At 37.7% G+C, this 22,648-nt stretch overlaps 2 protein-coding genes across 2 annotated transcripts; both read left to right on the plus strand.

The window, feature by feature from the left end:
- Window positions 1-9,806: 9,806 nt before the first annotated feature.
- Window positions 9,807-13,786, plus strand: LOC146684180 (taste receptor type 1 member 2-like). The gene is made up of 6 exons (XM_085443933.1): window positions 9,807-9,988; window positions 10,197-10,494; window positions 10,588-11,313; window positions 11,896-12,102; window positions 12,377-12,497; window positions 12,598-13,786. Exons 1-6 carry the CDS (start codon window positions 9,807-9,809, stop codon window positions 13,524-13,526), a joined length of 2,463 nt encoding a protein of 820 aa, XP_085300059.1. The 3' UTR covers window positions 13,527-13,786.
- A 2,707-nt stretch (window positions 13,787-16,493) lies between these two features.
- Window positions 16,494-22,353, plus strand: tas1r2.2 (taste receptor, type 1, member 2, tandem duplicate 2). The gene is made up of 7 exons (XM_085444608.1): window positions 16,494-16,509; window positions 16,627-16,774; window positions 16,964-17,261; window positions 17,380-18,105; window positions 19,341-19,547; window positions 19,846-19,966; window positions 21,156-22,353. The coding sequence occupies exons 1-7, from the start codon at window positions 16,494-16,496 to the stop codon at window positions 22,082-22,084; spliced, it is 2,445 nt and encodes an 814-aa protein (XP_085300734.1). The 3' UTR covers window positions 22,085-22,353.
- Window positions 22,354-22,648: the final 295 nt, after the last annotated feature.

Genomic DNA, 22,648 nt, shown 5'->3' on the forward strand with positions numbered 1-22,648 from the left:
TAGCGTGCTGAGCGTGCTGTGTGTGCAACAGAGCGATTAAACATTACCTGTCCTTTTATTAACTGCAAAGCTGACTGCTACGTAGAAAAGGAGAGTACGACCATGTAGTATTTAAAGCGTGGAAGTACTGATCTTAGTTTGAGTTTGATTCCGTAAAAACTGACAAAAACATTAGCGTCCGCTGTACAGACGAAGAGAACTTCTTTCCATAGCAAAAATGTAACTTCAAATCTGAGCAAGCACCGAGCATGCTGCCACAGGAATGTGAAATTCACAGAGAAACCGCCGGATCCCCCCACTGACATGACCGCTGCAACACTGGGCAAACCTCCACTGGCTGCACTCCTGCTAAACAGGTGAAAATAGATTTAGTGATGTCGTCCTCATCACTGATGGGGACGACAAGGAGTACAGAGGACTGACTCAAGACTTTGTGGACTGGTGCCAGCTGAACTACCTCCAGATCAATGCCAGTAAAACCAAGGAGCTGGTGGTAGACTTCCGCAGGCACAAGCATTCTCCACTGCAACCACTGAACATCCAGGGTATGGACATTGAGGCTGTGGACAGCTACAGGTACCTTGGTGTTCATCTGAACAACAGACTGGACTGGACTCATAACTCAGACGCCCTCTACAGGAAAGGGCAGAGCAGGCTGTACCTGCTGCGGAGACTCAGGTCGTTTGGGGTGGAGGGCCCACTCCTGAAGACCTTCTATGACTCTGTGGTGGCTTCTGCTATCTTTTATGGTGTGGTCTGCTGGGGCGGCAGCATCTCTGCTGGGGACAGGAAGAGACTGAACAGGGTGATCCGAAGGGCCAGCTCTGTTCTAGGATGCCCTCTGGACCCAGTGGAGGTGGTGAGTGACAGGAGAATGGCGGCTAAGCTGTCATCCCTGTTGGACAACGTCTCCCACCCCATGCAGCAGACTGTGACAGCACTGAGCAGCTCCTTCAGTGGGAGACTGCGGCACCCACGGTGTGGGACGGAGAGATTTCGCAGGTCTTTCCTCCCCACTGCTGTCAGACTCCACAACAAAGACTTTAACTGAACAAAAACACACATCCACACATGTGCAATAACACTAAGTGCAATAATCTTTTCTGGCATCGTTGTATTTTTACTCAGTTGTATATAGCATTCGTATTCTATTTTTATCTTATTGTATATTTTTATTCTATTTTATTCTACTGTATATAGTATATTATTTTATTCTATTCTGTACAGTTGTGTACTGTATTTATTCTTATTGTATTCTAATTTTTGCGTCATAACTTTTGCACTGTCCACTTCCTGCTGTGACAAAACAAATTTCCCACGTGTGGGACTAATAAAGGTTATCTTATCTTATCTTATCTTATCTTATCTTATCTTATCTTATCTTATCTTATCTTATTTAGGAGCTGCTGAATCTTTGATTTTATTGTTTGCAGTGTATTACTTGCATCTATTTGAAAGAGTGAGTGTAAAGTTTTGCAGAAAATCAGTTTAAATGTTAAACAAATTTCTTCAAGTCAAAGACTATTGCATATAATTAAATTTTTGCTTGATGCAATGTGCATAAAATGAAAAGATTAAAACTAATAAAACAAATTAAAAAAAGACTTTTCCATTTGGTTCAATTTTATGTGATGGATTATGCAGAAAAAATAGAATTGGGCTGAAAGGTCTATGTGTTATTACATATTCAGGTTGTGTATCATGTTTTTAAAAAATAACAAAGTAACTAATTACTTTTGAAAATAAGTAATCAGTGAAGTAACAGGATTAGTTTTTTGAATAAGTAATTAGTAACTAATTACTTTTTTCAAGTAACTTGACCAAAATTGGTATTTAAGAACTTTGTTTTCTTCCATCCAGTGTTGCATTCTCCCTCATTCCACACTGTGTTCCGCCTGCCTGCCAGTCTGCCTCTCTGTTTAGTTTAATTTGTAATTCCTGTTCGGTTAGTGTCGGTTCCAGGTGTTCAGCAATAAAGCTGTTTTTTGAGTTTACCTTTTGCCTCCTGGAGTTTGAATTTTGGGTCCTCTAGTCCTGCCTGCTGCACACAGCCCATGACGGTAAGAAGGTGGGGACATTGCTCAAAATCCACTGTGTAGCTGTTCACTTTTGTTTTAGCAGCAAGAGCCTGTGCCATCGTCATCAGCTGATCACTCTGCTTTCCTTTACACATAACGGTTATGATCTAGCAGAGGTGTGGACTCGAGTCACATGACTTGGACTCGAGTCAGACTCGAGTCATTAATTTTATGACTTTAGACTTGACTTGAAAAAATGTTCTAAGACTTTTGACTTGACTTGGACTTTTACACCAATGACTTGGGACTTGAATTGGACTTGAACCGGTTTACTTGAAAAGACTTGATATTTTACCCCAAATATAAAATTTAACATGCATATTATATAGAGATTGAAAATGTGACGTCATTCACGGGTAGAACCGCAAAGGATTCTGGGAACTCGTGGCAAGCGGTACTAGCGCACGCAGGCTTTCAATTAAAATCAGTTATACAGCGATAAAAAGAAACACAAAAATGTCAAGAAGCTGTTGTATTATTAACTGCAATAGCCGGTCGCATGACAGCCACGGGAAGCCGACGGGTAAAGAGATCGTTTTTATCGGATTACGTCGTTGAAGATAAATTGTTCGAGCCATGTTTCCGAAGTAACAAAGAGGCGACGGATGGCCTGGATTGCAGCCATTCAAAGACCAAATATAACGTCCCAGAACACTCCAGCTCACAGGTTAGTCTGCTCCAAGCATTTCCACAAAGGTCAGTCTGCTGTTGTAGTTAATGCGTCATTTTTCTTAACATAATTGGTGATATAGGTTACAAGCAAGTCTGGCGCTGAACAGAAATTGTCGCGCTATGCTCCTGTGTTTATTGTGCATAAATAGTGAATTGTCCTGACACAATATTGTGTTTCGCTTCTGTTATTATGGTACATTGACAAAAACATATACTTTTATTCACAGGATAAAACAGTTGTTTTGTATCACTAATTGTCCAGTACGATTACAGCATACAATATTATTGTCACTGCTACATTTCTGTGATGCTACCAGAAATTATTTCCACTGCTAATTAATTACCATTGAGCTCAAAGGTTATATTAATAAACGGTTAACGAATGTGTATTTATGACGACGATTTGTGAGACTGGTAAACTTATGATACGTACGATGGTCTTTACTTTCTACACGGTGCATTTCAAGGTCCCGTACCCATCCGTCGGTAAACTGTACCTGGGCTTGTTGCAGTGACCGGAAGTTACTAAACTTCATGAGTGTATGCACTCACTCCAAGAAGCGTATAAATATGCATATAAATATGCTACGATGAGATAGCTGACTTCATCTAACTAGCAAATGTTTTCCAGGCTACGTTGGTGATGCAGTTTTTTTTTAAATGATATTTAAAAAAAAAAATCATTTACTTATGTATGATATTTTTGTCATGCGATTTTAAAGCCGGTCCTACAACCGCATCCAAGAATAACATGCAGCTTATCTCAGAACTGTCGGTGAAAATTATTCTTGGAGCTAGGTTTAATTGAGCTGCATTTTAAAGAGGTGCAATTTCACAATTTGTGTATATTTTCTAAGTTCACTATTTTGTCATGTGTTGAGAAAAACACAGATTTAAAAATTGCATGGTCTAATATTTACATTTAGCATAACTGCAACATTATTTTTTTCGTTTTTTTTTTTAAAGACTCGAAAGGACTTGAAATTCACAATTTCAGACTTGTGACTTTACTTGGACTTTTACACCAGTGACTTGAGACTCGACTCTGACTTGCCTGACATTACTTGAGACTTGACTTGAGACTTGAGGATAAAGACTTGAGACTTACTTGAGACTTGCAAAACAATGACTTGGTCCCACCTCTGTGATCTAGTCCCATTTCACAAGGTGGTGTACTGTTCCAGATCATTTTCCAATTGCTTCATTTGATTTGTTTCAGCCGCAGATGACAACTGGAGACACATTTAAAGGTGTAAACAAAGTGATGAAAAAATTAAATGGTAGCCTATAGAAAACATATCCTCCAATCTCTAAAATGAGTGTAAGTTTGACATTGAAAAGACATCCACAACAACCACATTTGAACTATAAATAGCTGGTACACGAAGGTCTGACGGACAACCACACTAGATGCGCAGTAGACATTGAAGAAAGACGCCATCTGACTTTACAAAACAACTCCTTCAGTGGACGTTCATATTTTATCCCAGACAGTTCACACAACATTTGAAATACACAGCTGGCTGAAGCACAGTTAAAACTGTATTTACATTATTTGACATTATTTTAACCAGGCAGTGTGCAAAGGTGAGACAGGCCCTTATATCACCCAATATGCCAGTAGCTAATTTGTTATAAACCAACTTTACTTGCCACAATCTCACATTTCTGAATAAAAACTCGGACAAAGCAGTTACCTTCATTATTACTTTCAATGAAAAGGTAACTCCATAAAGGAAGCATATTTGACACGACAGTTTACAGTACAGTGTACAGTACAGAAGTACCACCCCAGCCAGTAAATTTTAAAATGAAAATTTCAAAAAGCCTCCTTCGCTGACCAGACCTGCTGTGGGTTCACAAGGGATCACTGTTTAATGGTGCCCTGTCCATAGGCAGGTGGATCCTGAGGGCCAGTGGGGTGGGCTGCCCAGAGTCTGTTGCTATCTGGGAAAAAGAGTATTCACTACTGATCAAGTTTTACCTTAACGTAGTATGTCAATTATATTTTATTACTAATTCACCTTGTCATGGTGTGTGCATTTTACTTCCTGTTTTATTTTGATGGTGTCATATCTCATGTGTGATGTTCAGTTGTGTTCCCTGGCGTTTCCTATCTTCCTAATTACCTAGTGTGTATATATTGCCTGAGTCTCCCTTTGTTCGTGTCATCCCTCATAGTTGTGTCCTCCTTCACAATATGTTTTCTCCAATGTATCCGAGATTAGATTTTCCTGGTTTGCTATTTATTTTATTTTGACCTTTTTTTTAGTTCAATAAATCCATCTTTAATCTACCCCTCATGTTTCTGAATCCTGCATTTAGGTCCTACTCCCGCCTGCCAAGCAACCACCTTCACATTATTAATATGAAAACCACAGATAACTGATGAGATGGATGACAAGTAGTATGTCCTCTCTTTCCTCTGCCAGATGTTTTCTACAGTCATTGTGCCAGATATGAAGAGGAGGGGTGAGCCATCTCACCACTTTGTGGCAGAATTTACACTTAAGACCCTTCTTTAATGAAATAAAACATTTAGAAGATTAAGGAGTGTGTTTATTGGAATTTTTTTAACAATTGAATACTTTTGGTAATATAGTGTATTACAAACAGTTGTACTGTAATTATAAAATCCAAACAATTATGTGCATGTAAAGCTGTTGGTGTACCATTAAAATTTAAAGATGTGAAAATTCTAATGTGAATAATTTCTCACATCTCTCTACATTAAATGCCAACTAGTGATGAAAAAAATGACATTAAATCTGTGTGATTTCTCTCTTGACATCGTGTTAACATTAAACTCATCACATCGTTTTGTAACACTGTAAAATTACATGGCTTACATGTCTGTAATAATGGCATCTAAATACATTAAAAAGAGTGACTTCATATGTTTTTCCATGCTTGACAAAATACTTCAATAGCAACAGTTAATTTTCTTTAAGCAGTTTTCCAAAAGTTCTTCTTGAATACTGGTTTAATATAAGTGGTGCAGTTATGCTATTTTTAAGTTGTGTTCTAAGTCTTGGTAGCATTTGTTTATGCAAATACTGCAGCCACTTGTATACTAAAGTAGAAAAAGAGGAAATGGTATTTCATCGGATAAGAGCAAGCATTTGCTTATATATCGGGCATAAGCCTGACAGTCAAATTCTGTTATAGTTCACAGTAATTTGGCAAAAACCTCTTTAAGAATGAAGAATATTCTTGCTTATCTGTGTGCACTGGGGTCTTTTCTACATGGCTTTGATCAATGCACTGTGCCAGATTCTGAGTTTCAGCGAGAAGGAGATTATTTGATAGGTGGACTTTTTAATATTCATCAGGCCAATAGCTCTATCCATCTATCCATCTAGATAGATAGATAGATAGATAGATAGATAGATAGATAGATAGATAGATAGATAGATAGATAACCTTGTAAATTGTGTGTAATTGTTTTACTGAGAAATGTATTTATATGCAATGCACTCATACAGTTGAACAGAAATACTGGAAATCTTTTCTGACATATAGCTGATTGTTTCATGGAACAATAAAATGAAAAAATGAAAAAAATTCCATCCATCCATCCATCTTCATCCGCTATGTCCGGGGCCGGGTCGCGGGGGCAGCAGCCTAAGCAAAGAGGCCCAGACCTCCCTCTCCCCAGCCACCTCCTCCAGCTTGTCCGGGGGAATACCAAGGCGTTCCCAGGCCAGCCGAGAGATATAATCTCTCCAGCGTGTCCTGGGTCTGCCCCGGGGCCTCCTCCCGGTGGGACATGCCTGGAACACCTCACCCAGGAGGCGCCCAGGGGGCATCCTTTTCAGATGCCCGAACCACCTCAGCTGGCTCCTTTCGATGTGGAGCAGCAGCTGCTCTACTCTGAGCCCCTCCCGGATGGCCGAACTCTATCTCTAAGGGAGAGGCCAGCCACCCTTCGGAGGAAGCTCATTTCTGCCGCTTGTATCCGCGATCTCGTTCTTTCGGTCACTACCCACAGCTCGTGGCCATAGGTGAGGGTAGGGACGTAGATCGACCGGTAAATTGAGAGCTTCGCTTTTACACTCAGCTCCCTCTTCACCACGACGGACCGGTGCAGCGTCCGCATTACTGCAGCTGCAGCCCCAATCCGTCTGTCGATCTCCGGCTCCCTTCTCCCATCACTCGCAAACAAGACCCAGAGATACTTGAACTCCTCCACTTGGGGCAGGAACTCATCCCCGACCCGGAGTGGGCACTCCACCCTTTTCCGGCTGAGAACCATGGCCTCAGATTTGGAGGTGCTGATCCTCATTCCCGCTGCTTCACACTCGGCTGCGAACCGTTCCAGTGCGAGCTGGAGGCCTTCACCCGATGAAGCCAACAGAACCACATCATCTGCAAAAATCAGAGATGAGATTCTGAGGCCACCAAAGCGAAAGCCTTCCGCCACTTGGCTGCGCCTAGAAATCCTGTCCATAAAAATTATGAACAGAACCGGAGACAAAGGGCAGCCCTGGCGGAGCCCATCACCCACCGGGAACGAGTCCGACTTATTGCCGGCAATGCGAACCAAGCTCTCGCAACGGTTGTATAGGGATCGAATGGCCTGTAGCAATGGGCCAGACACCCCATATTCCCGCAACACCTCCCACAGGACACCCCGAGGGACACGGTCGAATGCCTTCTCCAAGTCCACAAAACACATGTAGACTGGTTGGGCAAACTCCCATGCACCCTCAAGTATCCTGGAGAGGATAAAGAGCTGGTCCAGTGTTCCGCGACCAGGACGAAAACCGCATTGTTCCTCCTGTATCCGAGGTTCGACTAACGGACGAACTCTCCTTTCCAGCACCCTGGCATAGACTTTCCCAGGGAGGCTGAGGAGTGTGATCCCCCTGTAGTTGGAACACACCCTCCGGTCCCCTTTCTTAAAGATGGGGACCACCACCCCGGTCTGCCAGTCCACAGGTACTGCCCCTGATCTCCACGCAACATTGCAGAGGCGTGTCAACCAGGACAGCCCTACAACGTCCAGAGCCTTCAGGAACTCGGGGCGGACCTCATCAACACCAGGGGCTCTGCCACCAAGGAGTTGTTTAACTGCCTCAGTGACCTCGCCCCCGGAAATTGGCGGGTCATTCCCCTCATCCCCAGACTCTGCTTCCTCCTCGGAAGACGTGTCAGTGGGATTAAGGAGGTCCTCGAAGTATTCCTTCCACCGCCTGACAATTTTCTCAGTCGACATCAGCAGCGCTCCGCCAGCACTATACACAGTGCAGGTAGAGCACCGCTTTCCCCTCCTGAGACATCTGACGGTTTGCCAGAATCTCTTCTGAAAAAAATTCTTGTATGTAATAATATGTAATATATGGTTTTATGGTTGTTGTGAAATAAATCTGTATAAAACAATTTTAGGTTCAAAAACATTGGAAATATCATTTTGATTTCACAGTCACACATCTATATATGTTAAGAAGCAATTGTATTTCAAGCTACTAAATAACAATATTTCCCTCATGGAACTTGTACTTTTGTTAATTTCACTGTAGATCATGTTCTTAAATATACAAACACTTTGAAATCTTACAAGATTATATATTAATTAAAAGGCTAATAAAATTCAGTGATATTTTTAATTTTATTGTCTTAAACATTTTAACATCAAAATGTACTGCAGTTTAATAACAGTAAATTTCATTCAATTAAACTCAGTTGTGTAGCGGGCTTCATTTTCTGCTCAGCTATTTGGTTACTGTTGTCATACAAATCTGACCACATGTGCGCAGGACTCCATATAAAATTATTTTCTTTATGCATATTTTAAAGAAATATTTGATACAGATAACATTTACATTTTTCATCAAATTGAATTGAATTGCAGGTGACCCATAGGGGCATAAAAATACCTGTACACAAAACACGAGAAGAACACACATGATATTAGGATATATATTTTCTAAAAATAATCAGTTTTATGATGAATACTATGTTGAAACTGTAGCTTATGCCTGGCCACTTGTCATTGTTATTCACAGTGTAGTGTGTGCAAATGATCTCACCAATGTCCTGTTTGGTCAAAGGTTAGGTCATGCAAAACAGGATGTTTATGCAACAGGATGTATCATTTAGGCATAACCCAAAGATACATCCTCGAATTATTAATACAGTTTGCATGTATGCATATGCTTGTAACCCCATATTATTTTCCAGCCAAATCAGTACTTGTATACCGTCATACATGGGTTTTCCCTTAAGCAAAACCTACATTAAAGAAAACTCATCACTTAAGACTGTTGAAAGGTTGTAATAATGTGTCTATTCACTTAATTAGTTCTCTGATTTACTTTGTCTTACTAACTGTCACTTTTCCTATGCTGCTCTCTTTTAGAGATCTGCAAGTAAATTTACGGTGCCTTTATGGTTTAGCTGAAAAAAGTGTAATAATAAATAACTGTATATAATATAAAATAATAATTGTATCATAAGAGAAAGCAATAATATATATAATGCTTTATCAGTCTCTAACAAAAAGTATATTTTGCCACTTTCTTGCAAACCCCTAATCAAAAAACTTTTACAACTATGAACATATTTACATGTAGTATGAGCCATTAGGGATTGTTAAAGACAGTGGTATTATTACATTCTTTTGAAAATTTATTCTAACCAGTGTGCTGCCAGTATTTATCAAGCTTCTCCAAGGATTCTTGGCTTAAGTTTTATCATGCAGTTTTCAGGCATTATGACAATGGGTTTCTGCATTGGATACATTTTTTTAATAAATCATTTTTGGTAACATATAATCAAGTGCAAGTTAAAAGAATGCCTCATTTATCCACAGCTGGGGGCATTTCAGTTACTATCCAGTCATCAAAGGCACTTAGCAACTTGAATGTGTTTTGCATACTAATTTGTGAATTGTCTTCCAACCATTAACAAGTACGTATGTACGATATCAACAGCCATGCATCATTAAGCTCATGGAAATAAATAGTGGTAACTTGCTCATACAAGTAGTGCATTGCTTCTTATAAGCACAGTGTAATCTCATTAGATGCCAGATCAGACTGGCAAATGGTAACTATGAGGCATTTTCTTACTTCTCTGTATCTGCTGGGAACTTTTTTACATACTTTGACTAAATGCACAATGTCAGCCACAGACTTCCATCTGGATGGAGATTATTTGATTGGTGGACTTTTTAATATTCATTATGCCCATGGCGGTATTTATCAAACAAAACCACAGGCCATTGACTGTTCCAGGTAAGCTTTCTAACCAAATCTTGATATGTGGAACTCTAAAAGTACCAAATGACACACCTTACATTATATAACTTCACCTAAACTAAGTCACTGAGTGTAACTTAGTAGCACATTTACATGTAACTACATTAAGATAACTACATTAAGTCAGCTGTGAACAATTTTTATGTTTCATTTAAAAGCTTTTACTCTCTTTCTCTGTCAACAGTCAACCATTCAGTCTCTCAGACTATCGGAGGTTTCAGATGATGAGATTTGCTGTGGAACAAATTAATAACTCTACCTACATACTGCCAAATGTGTCCCTTGGGTATGAAATATTTGACCACTGCTCAGATACAAAGAACTTCCCAGGAATTTTAAATCTTATCTCAGTAAATGGCCTGATTCAACCTTGGTTTGAACCACTCAAGAATTTTTCCAGAGTGATGGCAGTGGTTGGCCCTTTTACAAGCACAGATGCCCTGACTATAGCCCCACTCTTCATGACAGATCTCATTCCTATGGTAAGTTAGAATTATAAACTAAAATGAAGTTCACCTAAAGTTGTGAATATATGACGAGAAATAGTAAAAATGTCTCCATTACTCTCTCGACAGGTCAGTTATGGAGTTGGCAGCTCTCGCCTATCAAATAAAATAAAATTTCCTTCCTTCCTACGGACAGTGCACTCCAATGACGGGATGATTGAAGTCATTGTTAAGATCATAGTGCACTTCAATTGGCGCTGGGTTGCTTTCCTAAACAGTGACAATGATTATGGTCGTGATGGCCTAGATCTTTTTATAAAGAAGATCGACGGTACTGACATCTGCCTAGCTTATACGAATGCTCTCAATGACAATACAAACTACTCCCAAATATTCGAACAGATAGAAGCACAAAAAATACATGTTGTCATTGTTTTTGCTCCAGAAGCGACTTCAGAAGCTCTTGTTGAGACAGCAGTACAAGTGAATTTCAGAAATAAAGTGTGGATAGCATGTGACACCTGGTCCATTAACAAAAGGCTTTCCAAGATGAAAGGAATCAGAAACATTGGAACTGTACTAGGTGTGTCTCAGCCAGTAGAGACAGTACCTGGCTTCAATAATTTTATCTACTCTACCAAAAGACAGACGTTTTTTAAAAATGAAGCACAAACTGGGTTTTGTAATCAGGCTTGCAACTGCAGCTACGTGACACCAGAGGATATCATTTCAGCAGATGCGTCTTATTCATTTACTGTTTATTCAGCTGTGTATGCCATTGCTCACGGTTTACACAATGCCTTGCAATGTGGAGATGGTAAATGCAGTGATAAGATTACCCTGTTCCCATATATGGTAAGTGTGCAAACAGTACTCAAGAGATTATGTGTTTCATCTTACTGACAACTGTAACCTCTATGTGTGTCTAAACATTTTAAAATACTGATCCTTCCTATCTTTTTTGTGATCACACACTGCATAGAGCAAGGTATATAAGGTGGGTAAACTAGAATAAGATGCCACCCTCTCTATCTCTAAGTTTATTGAGCTTAAACGTCAGTATCAGAAGTAACATCAGAAATAGTTCTCCAGGCTTCTTGAAGGACATTGCAGCTGCATTTTGTTCTATTCTCTGTCAAGATCACCCCATACTGCACCAATCATGTTAAAGTCTGGACTCCTTTGGCTAGATTATTATTCCAGCAGAGTACCTGATCAAGTGGAGGGCATAGGCATAGTATCAAACCTTACGTCTCTCTTAAAATGCATCCATCCAGCCATTACCTCCTACTTCTTGTGTCCTCAAAATCCTTAAAATGTACCCTTTCTGTAAAAGGTTTCACCATTCTGCAGTTTCTCCTTTCTCTGGGATATTTCAACAGCCTAAGTAATAAGTGTGAATATCCTGTTACAGTTACCTCTTTATGCCTACAACAGGTTTTAGAAGAGTTGCAGAAGTCAAACTTTACACTTTTAAACCAGAATATTCAATTTGATGAGAATGGAGATTTCAAGTCTGGATCATACTCAGTAGTTTTCTGGAATCAGACTGGAGATGCACAGGAGATTGGCTTTTACAGCTTTTATCCATCTCTTCAATTCTTCATCAACAACACCATGATTAAATGGTACACAGATGGAGATGTAAGTTGTGTTTTTGAATCTTTTCATACAGTATATCAACACTTTAGACAGTATAAAGTAATCAAATCATTGTTTTTTGTATCTTTTTTCCTTTCAAATGATACATTTTTACATAAAGACACACTAGTGTAGTTATTCAGGGCAAAACATACTATCGAGTAAATAAACAGATGGTGGTTGTTAGTATTTAGTGAGCGGCCCTAAATTTTAAAAACTGTGGCTGCAGTCCTTTTCCTGTTGTCTGTATATTTTACAAAATAATATCCTTGAACAGGTACCTACTTCATTATGTTCAGCAGAATGTCCTGTTGGATATGTACAAAAGCAAACTGGAATCCACAAATGCTGTTTTAACTGTGAAATATGTCCAAATGGAACCTATATCAACATCACAGGTAAATTATTTTAAGAGTTTCATGTATCATAAGTTACCTGCAGCATTTTCTTTTTCAAAAATCAGTTTAATGATGGTCTGTCCTTTTGTTGTCTAAACAGAAGATCGCTACAACTGCATCAACTGCAAAGACACACAATGGTCTAAAAAAGGAAGTATTTCATGTGATCTGCGTGTAGTGGAGTATATGCCATTTACAGACAACTGGGCTATACTGATCATGGTCGGTGCCTGGGCCTTAGTGGGCATGACATTATCCATGTCTGTTCTCTTTGTTGTTAACTATAACACACCTGTTGTCAAATCTGCTGGGGGACCAATGTGCTTCCTAATTTTAGGCTGTCTCAGTCTGTCTAGTCTTAGTGTATTTTTTTACTTTGGCAAGTCAACAGTTGCTTTCTGTGTATTAAGATACTTGCCATTTCTGTTATTCTACACTATTTGTTTAGCATGTTTTGTTGTGCGCTCTTTTCAAATTGTTTGTATTTTCAAAATAGCAGCCCAGATACCCAAACTCCACAGTTGGTGGATGAAATATCATGGACAGCACCTAGTCATCACTGTGGCATTTATCACTGAGGCTTTCTTGCTTCTTATTAGCTATTCATATGCTGCACCCAAACCCTACCAAAACAAAGTTTGGTACCCAGACAAAATCCTACTTGATTGTGAAATTAATCCTAAAGCAATATCTTGCTCTGTGATTTTACCTTTATTGTTGTGCTCTCTTTGCTTTGCTTTCTCCTACATGGGAAAAGACCTACCAAAAAATTACAATGAGGCCAAAGCAATAACTTTTTGTCTCCTCCTGCTGATCTTAACCTGGATTGTTTTTGTCACACAATATATGCTTTACCGTGGGAAATTCATCCTAATGTTTAATGCTCTGGCTGTACTCTCCAGCCTCTACTGCTTTCTGTTGTGGTACTTCCTCCCAAAATGTTACATCATAATTTTTCAGCCACACCGAAACACACCTAAGTACTTCCAAAGTCTCATTCAAAATTATACCAAAACAATTAGCCAATAGCTGCCTCTAATAATTTTGTGTCTCCACAGGCAGAAAAACTAATGTACTCAGGACCTTCTGCTAAAATGTTGCTTTTAAGTAATTTTCTTATTTAGATCAGGAGTTCTCTTTTGGTAAATATGCTTATGGATTTTTGTGACAAGAGTTAGATGAAAATGAATGAGAAGATGTTGTTCTCTCAAAAGTTACCAGTCTTACTTACACTTATGTTGCTCTAAATGAAATTATCTCTAAATGAGATAAGACAATTAATTAATTAATACCTGTTTACAATGTAATTACATAAATATATATTTTCCTTTGGACCAAGATAATCTGGTTTTTTACCTTGTTCCTAGGCTTTACGATCAATTGGTTCTGAATAGAACCTTGTTCTCAACAAAGCCGTAGGAGAGTGGTATCAATTCTCTCATCTTATTCACAAGAAAGCAATTATGTGTACTGTATAAAATGTAAACTTTTCTTGAATGGATAGGTTTTCTTTGTTTGTTTTTCTGTAGTAGTAGCAGTACTAGTGCTTTTCACTCATATTGCGCTTAATTAATAAGCAAAACCCAATAAAGTTTAACCATTACTAGACAAGTCGTGAATTCTCCAGACTTAATTTATTTATCAACACATCAAGTTTGGAAGCCAATTCTGTCCAACTGCAAAATGTTGTTTTGTAATTTTCCCTTTGTTATTGTGCTCTCTTTGTTTTCCCAACAGGCAACTTGTTTAAGCAAGGTACAGACAAATCAGTGATCATGTAGATAAGACATGAGATGTTTATTTACATTTTTCAGTGATGTTCTGTACCCCCTAGAGCAGGGGTGTCGAACTCCAGGCCACGAGGGCCGGTGTCCTACAGGTTTTAGATAACATCCTGGGTCAACACACCTGAATCAAATGATTAGTTCATTACCAGACTTCTGTAGAACTGCAAGGCACATTGAGGAGGTAATTTAGCCATTTAAATCAGCTGTGTTGGATCCAGGACACCGGCCCTCAAGGCCTGGAGTTCGACACCTGTGCCCTAGAGTATAGTATAGTAATACAACATCTCACTAAAAACATCCTTGTATACTATCATTCATTGTTCTGAATTTAGTCCAAGTACCTGTAGCTGCATCTTTATTACAATGTGGATTTCTAAAATGCCTCTTTTCATGATAAATTGTGGGGTTTCCATCATTAATCGCCCGTTCTAGCAAACTTACCTAGCATTTATACAAAAGCACTGCTCTGCTGCTTGTTTAGACACTTTTTAAGGGTACTCAAGCATCCTTAAATTTCAATTCTATTATTTAGAAGTAATAATGTAATTTTATGTTATCTCACCTCTAATATCATATTCTGGCAAACTGTTTATTGACAATGTTGCATGTCAGAAGGAAACAGGTTTAAATGTCCAGTGTTCTTGATGTCATGATGTCACAGTGCACTGATAGAAGCACTGGATGCTTTAACAACAAGGCTTTACATTAAAGGTCATTTTTTGGCATTATTTATTAGGAAAAAAAGCATAATGTATTCATAGATATAGTGTGTAATTACGTCTTCCAACAAACTGATGCATTCTCATAAACATAAAATGTATCTTTTAAAAATACATAGGAGTGGGTTTGCTGTATGTTCCGATGTTCCTCCACCATATTTGAATACAGTGGCTGTGAAGGATATCTTCCTTCCAACTAATGGCATTTTACACGTGTGTGTATAATTCGCCAAAGGTGGAGAGTAAAAAAAGTCATAGGCATTTGTGTACCATGGAGGGATTTTTATATTCATGGGCACACCTTCAGACTCAGCATATACAGCATCATACCTATGTTTTATCATTAAAGACAGGGTCTCCTTCACCAAAGCAATGTTTTGGTGAAGGAAACTGTGATAATAATAATAATAATAATAATAATAATAATAATAATAATAATAATAATAATACAAAACCTAACGTAACTGCAATAGATGCACTTTTAATTATAAAGTAAAGAAAATGTTTTGGGATTAAAGTACAAACAAACAGATGACTGTTATTATGCCTAATGACTTTAACCATTAGCATATAACTGATTCTATATGAAAGTGTTTCAAACTACTGACTATTGCTAGTTAAAGCAAGTTTATCTGTAATATTTTGTTGCATTTGGTCTTAATGCAGAGTTATAGTTGAAACACATTTTTTGTTTATCAGCCCACAGTCTCACCAGATGAGACCTATCTCTTAATATGAACCAGAAAGTTCTGCCCTTCAAACAGGGAGTTACCTTCAAATTTGGGTTAGGGTTCTTGTCATTCACCACTTACATCTGCTGAGTGATTGCAAATTTTGAATGGCCTGTGTGGTTACATGTTAAATTATACAGGGATCATTTGTAAGAGGATGTGGTCACTTACTGTTTGGTAATGATCAAGGGGTGAGTTGTTGTTTTTCTGTCTTTTGTTGCTCTGACCTAGTGCAATCTTAGTTGAAGTACACATTTCTTCCAAAGGACAAATGCATTTTGGCACATTTTCTGCAGTGGAAAGAGCAGCTTGTAGTTAGCATTAGTGTGCTTCAGTCATTTTAATAAATATCTACAAATACGAATAAATAGTTTGACGGTGGATGTAATGATTTTGTGATAGTGTAACATGATTTAAAAACATAAAACCAGCCAAAGGGCTTTTAAATCAAGGCCCAAACGTTTTATGCCAGTATTTATGCCAGCATTTCAGAATTCTAGCTTTGGTTGCGCCCAAAGAAGACAAAGATATTTTAAAGACCTCATATCTGTCACGGAGTCAAATAAAATCTAAAGTAAATGTGTTATAATGTCTAAAGGAAGGAAATGATTAATTGAGTTATTCCAGATAGAAGCATTACACTAATTTGCTTGTGATGGTTGTTCAACTTTGTGCACAAACAGCAGCTTGGATGCTTTTGCATACTGATTTGTGAAAGTTCATTCAACCATTTATAGCATCACCATGTGCATGTAAATGATGACGGGAGGGGACAGTCATCACTGTATTATAACTCACTAAAGGCAGAGGCACATTTTGGTAGAGTGCACAACAGAACACTAAGAAAGAGCTTCAGCAATGAAACATTTTTTAGAATCTTTCTGTCTGCTAGGAGCATTTCTACATGTCTGCACTCAACATACTGTCCCAGCGTCAGAGTTTCAGCTGGAAGGGGATTATTTGATAGGTGGACTTTTTCACATTCATGACGACACTGGCTCTGTGTATCATGAAAGACCAGAAGCTCTCGACTGCACCACGTAAGTTTTATGATAAATCTAGTTGGATGCCTTTACAAAGTCCAACTACGTAGTATAGAATTTAATGTGATCTGTGTCCTTGTTCAATTGAATTTATGTAATAATAACAAAACTACAGAAATACGAAGCTTTTAAGCAATATTTCAGATTTTTATGGTTAATCCTGTTCTCTTGTCTTCTTGTCCTCAGTAAACCACTCACATTCTCAAATTATCGGAGATTTCAGATGATAAGATTTTCTGTAGAGCAAGTTAATAACTCTACCAATTTACTGCCAAATGTATCTCTTGGCTATGACATATTTGACCACTGCTCAGATACGCAGAATTTTCCAGGTGTTTTGAAATTAATCTCAGCTAATGGTTCAATACAACCTTGGAGTGACAAACAAAGTGTTCTGTCTAAAGTAATAGCTGTGGTCGGTCCTTTCACAAGCACTCAATCCCTGACCGTAGCCCCGCTATTCATGGTAAATCTTGTTCCTATGGTAAGTTGTTAACAAATAATATGACAAAAACAGTTTTATAGAAAGATTATGACTTCTTTTTGTCATTATTTATTGTACCTGAAAATGATCAAATTCTCTATTATTTTCTATTTAACAGGTTAATTATGCAACTTCTACTTCTGTGTTCTCAAATAAGGCAAAATATCCATCGTACCTGCGTACATTGCCTTCCAATTTAAATATGATAGATGTGATTGTAAGAATTTTGCAAAAATTCAACTGGCGCTGGGTTGCTTTCCTTAACAGTGATGATGATTATGGTAATGATGGTCTGGATTTGTTCACTCAGAGGATAAAGGATACTGAGATCTGCCTACCATATTCCAAAGGCCTGAGTGACAGCACCAATTACACTCAAACGTTCAAACAGATGGAGGCAAAACAGATAAATGTCATTATTGTTTTTGCTCTAGAAAACAATGTTGAACCTCTCATTGAGTCAGCAATGCTACTGAATGTGACAAATAAGGTGTGGATAGCAGGGGATGCATGGGCCTTGAACAAAAAACTCCCCAAAATGAAAGGAATCAAAAACATTGGAACCGTACTTGGAGTAGCTGAGCCAGTAGTGACAATACCTGGTTTTAGTGATTTTTTGCATTCTTCCAAAGCCCAACTTCATTGTAAATATGCAGAGCAAGACACATTTTGCAATCAGAAATGTAACTGTAGTTGCATGAATCCTGAGGATATCTTTGCTGCAGACCCATCATACTCTTTTGCAATTTACTCTGCCATATATGCCATTGCTCATGCCTTACACAATACCTTACGATGTGGAGCTGACAAATGTGATAGCAATATCACAGTGTACCCCTACATTGTAAGTATACAAGCCTTTTTTTAATCATCCTGAGAACTGTCTAATAATGTTATGTAAAGGTGGTAATAATGTACTATAATACAGTACAAGTTATTGGACAAAAGGACCCCCCTGATGATCCTCTAATCGCCTGAGCAGAGGTGTGAAACTGGCTCAGGCAATTAGAGGATCATCAGGGGGTCCTTTTGTCCCTCTGTCGGGGGACACTCCCACTAGGTTTAAATCTGGGATTCCCCACCATTTGACCTTAGAACTGAAGAAGCTTCTCGGATGAGAGGTGAAACGTCTTCAAGCAACTTAAAGAAGTCCAGACACTTTTCTTTGCAAGCTCCTTTGATTATATATGCTTCATTTTCCAGTTAAACACACTTTAACAACCAGGGTTTTTTTGCACTCCTGAATCCAGGTTATAATGTAGAAACTACTGCACATGTTTCCAGGTAGTCATGACACTTCCTGGAGGTTTTTTTTTTCTAATATGTCAATAATATGCCAGTAGTTAGAAACTGGCGGTCTTGCATTTTGCATCCCTGATTTCTGGTTAATACCACATGCTTCCAGGTAATAGGCCACAACATTAAAACACAGTCTTTGCATTTTCATCTTGAAACAAATAAAAATACTGAGGACCAATGTAGGATTAGTTTTACCATTATAATAGGATAAATATGTCCCAGAGTCTTGAAGCACTGACCAATATTACCTTATTATATTTTACGAGTTTACTACAACAAGTGTTTCTTTTCTTTTTTTTATTTAAATGCACAGGTTATCATATTACTACCACCATATTAATACATTGTATCATATTATATGCTATAATAAACTATATACTTCTACCAACTGGTTTCTTGGATAATGATTTGCTAATGAACTTTATGATACTGATAATAACTTGATACTTCTATATTATTACTTTCTTGTTACCAAATTACCTAAATATTACCAAGTCATTACTGACAGAAAGTACTCTCTATGCTTCTAAGCAGTTAGAACAGGGAATTGCCTTCTACTGTGTTGAATTCCATCTTTTAACAATAGCCTGCAAGTGGTTTGAAACTGAGATGACGTATTGTTGTAATTCTGAAACCAAACTCTTTTTCAATAGTTGTAGAACTTGTCACTTCATATTGTGAAAAAGTTTAGGTCTACTATCTATATCATCAATATATGATTTTTTTTTTCTTTTAAATACAAAGAATTAATGGTTGTGTAATTTTTTCTGCACACATCAGGTTCTAGCAGAGCTGAGGAAGTCAAATTTTACACTTGTAAATAATAGTATTCAGTTTGATGACAACGGAAATCTAAAGCAAGGATCCTATTCAGTAGTTTTCTGGAATAACAGTGGTGATGCACAGGAGATTGGATTTTATCAGTTTAATTCAGAAGTGCATTTCTTCGTGGATGATAGCAAAATTGAATGGCACACCAATGGAGAAGTAAGTTTTTATTGTTGTTGTTGTTATTAATACAACATTTAGTTAAACATAATATATGAAAAATGTTTGTTTGTTTGTTTGTCTCAAGATGATTTAACAGCACCAACCAAAGTCAAAACACACTATCAAAGATCCTTTGTTTTTATTTTATTTTTTTCAGGGGGTTTTTGGCATTTGTTGTTGTATATAAAGCATCTTTTTTGTGTTGGTTTTTCTCCCCAATCTGTTGCTACCCTTCAGAAATGCTTTTTTTTTTTTTTTTTACTTATTTTATGTGCTAAATATATGTCTTGTACAGGTACCTACTTCCTTATGTTCCCCAGAATGTCCTGCAGGATATATAAAAAAGCGAAATGGAATCTATGAATGCTGCTTCGACTGTGAAATCTGTGCAAATGGAACTTACGTCAACATTACGGGTAATGGTTTGCAACGTGACTAAATATACAGGTTCATCATGGCAAAAGTACATACTTTCTTTAAGTACAAGTTTAGATATACAGTATGTGTTAAAAAAAACTTTGATTAAAAAAACAAAGTACTGATTTAACTTCTTTTGCTCACATAAAAGTGAAAAGGCACAAGTATTAATAAAAAGTATTAATATAATATATTTTTTTATTTAGTAAATGGAAATACAAACTTTTTCACACCTAAGAAGAAAGAGCACAGTCAGGAATTAAAGTGTGGCAGGTTGGGAAACACTAAAATCTGTTGTAGGGTCTCATCAATATAGTACATTTAATCAACAGATGTTGACTCAAAAAGCTTTAAAGACAAGCACATTTACATTTCAGATCTCTAAAAAACTGCTTTCTTATGTTAACTCATTGTTGTGGAAAATAAGTAAATCATGACGTTGTTCTCCCCCCCTAAATACGCTGTAAGTATCAGTATCAGTATTGGAATCAGCAATACCGGTCCGGTACTTACGTGGTATTGGATTGATACCTGAATTTGTACTATCATATAGCACTAACTGCGACCACAACTTACAGACATCTGGACCAAAAAACAAATAAAGAATGCATCATTCTGTCCTACTTTAACCCCTGAGTATAATGATATAAATCATACAAAACAGTATACATAAATTATATATTATGTGTTTTTTGCCTCTTTCTTCTGTTATTTCAATAAGCTCCATTTAAGCTCAAATCAGTTGGAAGGCACTCAATGTTGGGGGGAGAAACTTACCTTAAATGCATAAAATCCGAAGTAACAAGCCTGTTCTGAAAATCTAATGAATAGCACAGACAATTGTGTTAAAATGTAGGGAGTAAAAAGCTGTTAGAAAAATGAATACTAAAGTAAAGAGTAAAGTACAGATATCTAAATTCTACAGAAGTGCCGTAACAATGTTTTTAGTACTTTGTTTCTTCCCATAAAGATAACTATACTTTTATTTCACGTGGTTTTAAAGATTCACCTTGATCCTTAAAAACTAAATGGACCACTGTCTCCTCAATAGTATTGATGCAGTTTTTTCAGTTATTACAGTTATTTTGGGTGTAATGAAGCTATGAATAATGCAAACAAATTTGATCAAAAACTGAACATTTTCAAATATAAATCTATTAATATGGTTTATTGTCTCTTGTAAAACAGAGAGTCCATACACCTGCCTCAAGTGTAAGGACATCGAATGGTCTGAAGAGGGAAGTACATCATGTAATCTGCGGGCTGTGGAGTACATATCAGCCACAGATATTGTGGCTACATTGGTCTTCGTAGCGGCCTGTGCATTTGTGGGCATGACGTTAGCCATGTCTGTTCTCTTTTCAGTCAACTACAACACACCTGTCGTCAGATCTGCTGGTGGACCAATGTGCTTCTTAATTTTAGGCTGTCTAAGTCTGAGTAATCTTAGTGTATTCTTTCATTTTGGTAAGCCGACAGTCCCTCTTTGTACTTTGAGATACTTACCATTTCTCTTATTCTACACTATTTGTCTAGCATGTTTTGTTGTGCGCTCTTTTCAGATTGTTTGCATTTTTAAAATAGCAGCCAAGATCCCCAAGCTCCACAGTTGGTGGGTAAAATATAACGGACAGTGGCTGGTCATTGTTGTTGCATTTGTCATTCAAGCAATCTTCCTCGTTATTGGCTATTCTTGTAAACCTCCAAGCCCCTATAATGAAACATCCTGGTACCCTGACAAAATCATACTCAGCTGTGACATCAGTCTACAAGCATCTACAGCTTCTGTGATTTTACTGTCATCAATATGCACTCTTTGCTTTATTTTCTCATACATGGGCAAAAACCTTCCTAAAAACTACAATGAGGCCAAAGCAATAACCTTCTGCCTCCTCCTGCTGATCCTCACTTGGATCATCTTCGCCACAGAGTGCATGCTTTACCGTGGGAAGTACATACAGCTTCTTAGTGCCCTGGCTGTACTTTCCAGCCTGTACTCTTTTCTGTTTTGGTATTTCCTCCCAAAATGTTTCATCATTCTTTTTCAACCCCACAAAAACACACAGCAGTACTTCCAAGGTCTCATTCAAAATTATACCAAAACAATTAGCCAGTAGCTCACTTCAGGAAATGTATCAATCACTTCAGATAGAGAAGTCATAGATGGATCTTTTTTAGTTCAATGCTCTAATGTCAAATCCTCTTTGAAATATATGTAAATCATGCTTGAGTTACTTAAAGCAAACAATTTTATTTTTAGAAATGTGCTTTATATTCTAAAGAGCTTTCACATAACTCATATCTGTAGTCAGCTATGTAGGATTCTGGCACAAGATTAAATTAACTATTTGGGGGTTATGGTTTCTGTTTATGTATATCATGTTAAAGAATGGATGTATAGTTTTCAAAATCTTTTAAAGTTATATGCATTTCCATCACTTTGAAGCATGAAGTAAATATACACATGAATGAATTCTGTACTAATTCTGATATTTTCATGAACAGCTGTGTAAAAATCAGTGATTAAAAAAACATGAAATAAGATGTTTTCCTATTTTCTTTTTTGGTTGCTGTAACACAAATGTGACCACTTGGTGGCATCACTTCACAGTGTGCCTACAAGCAGGCCATTGGTTCAACCATACTGTACTTCAACGTTGCCAGTGCAAAGCCAAACTCTG

This window comes from Copadichromis virginalis, linkage group LG20 (assembly GCF_057382275.1).
Source record: "Copadichromis virginalis isolate Kocher_CV1m ecotype Utaka linkage group LG20, C_Virginalis_male_GT1.1, whole genome shotgun sequence".
NCBI lineage: Eukaryota > Metazoa > Chordata > Actinopteri > Cichliformes > Cichlidae > Copadichromis > Copadichromis virginalis.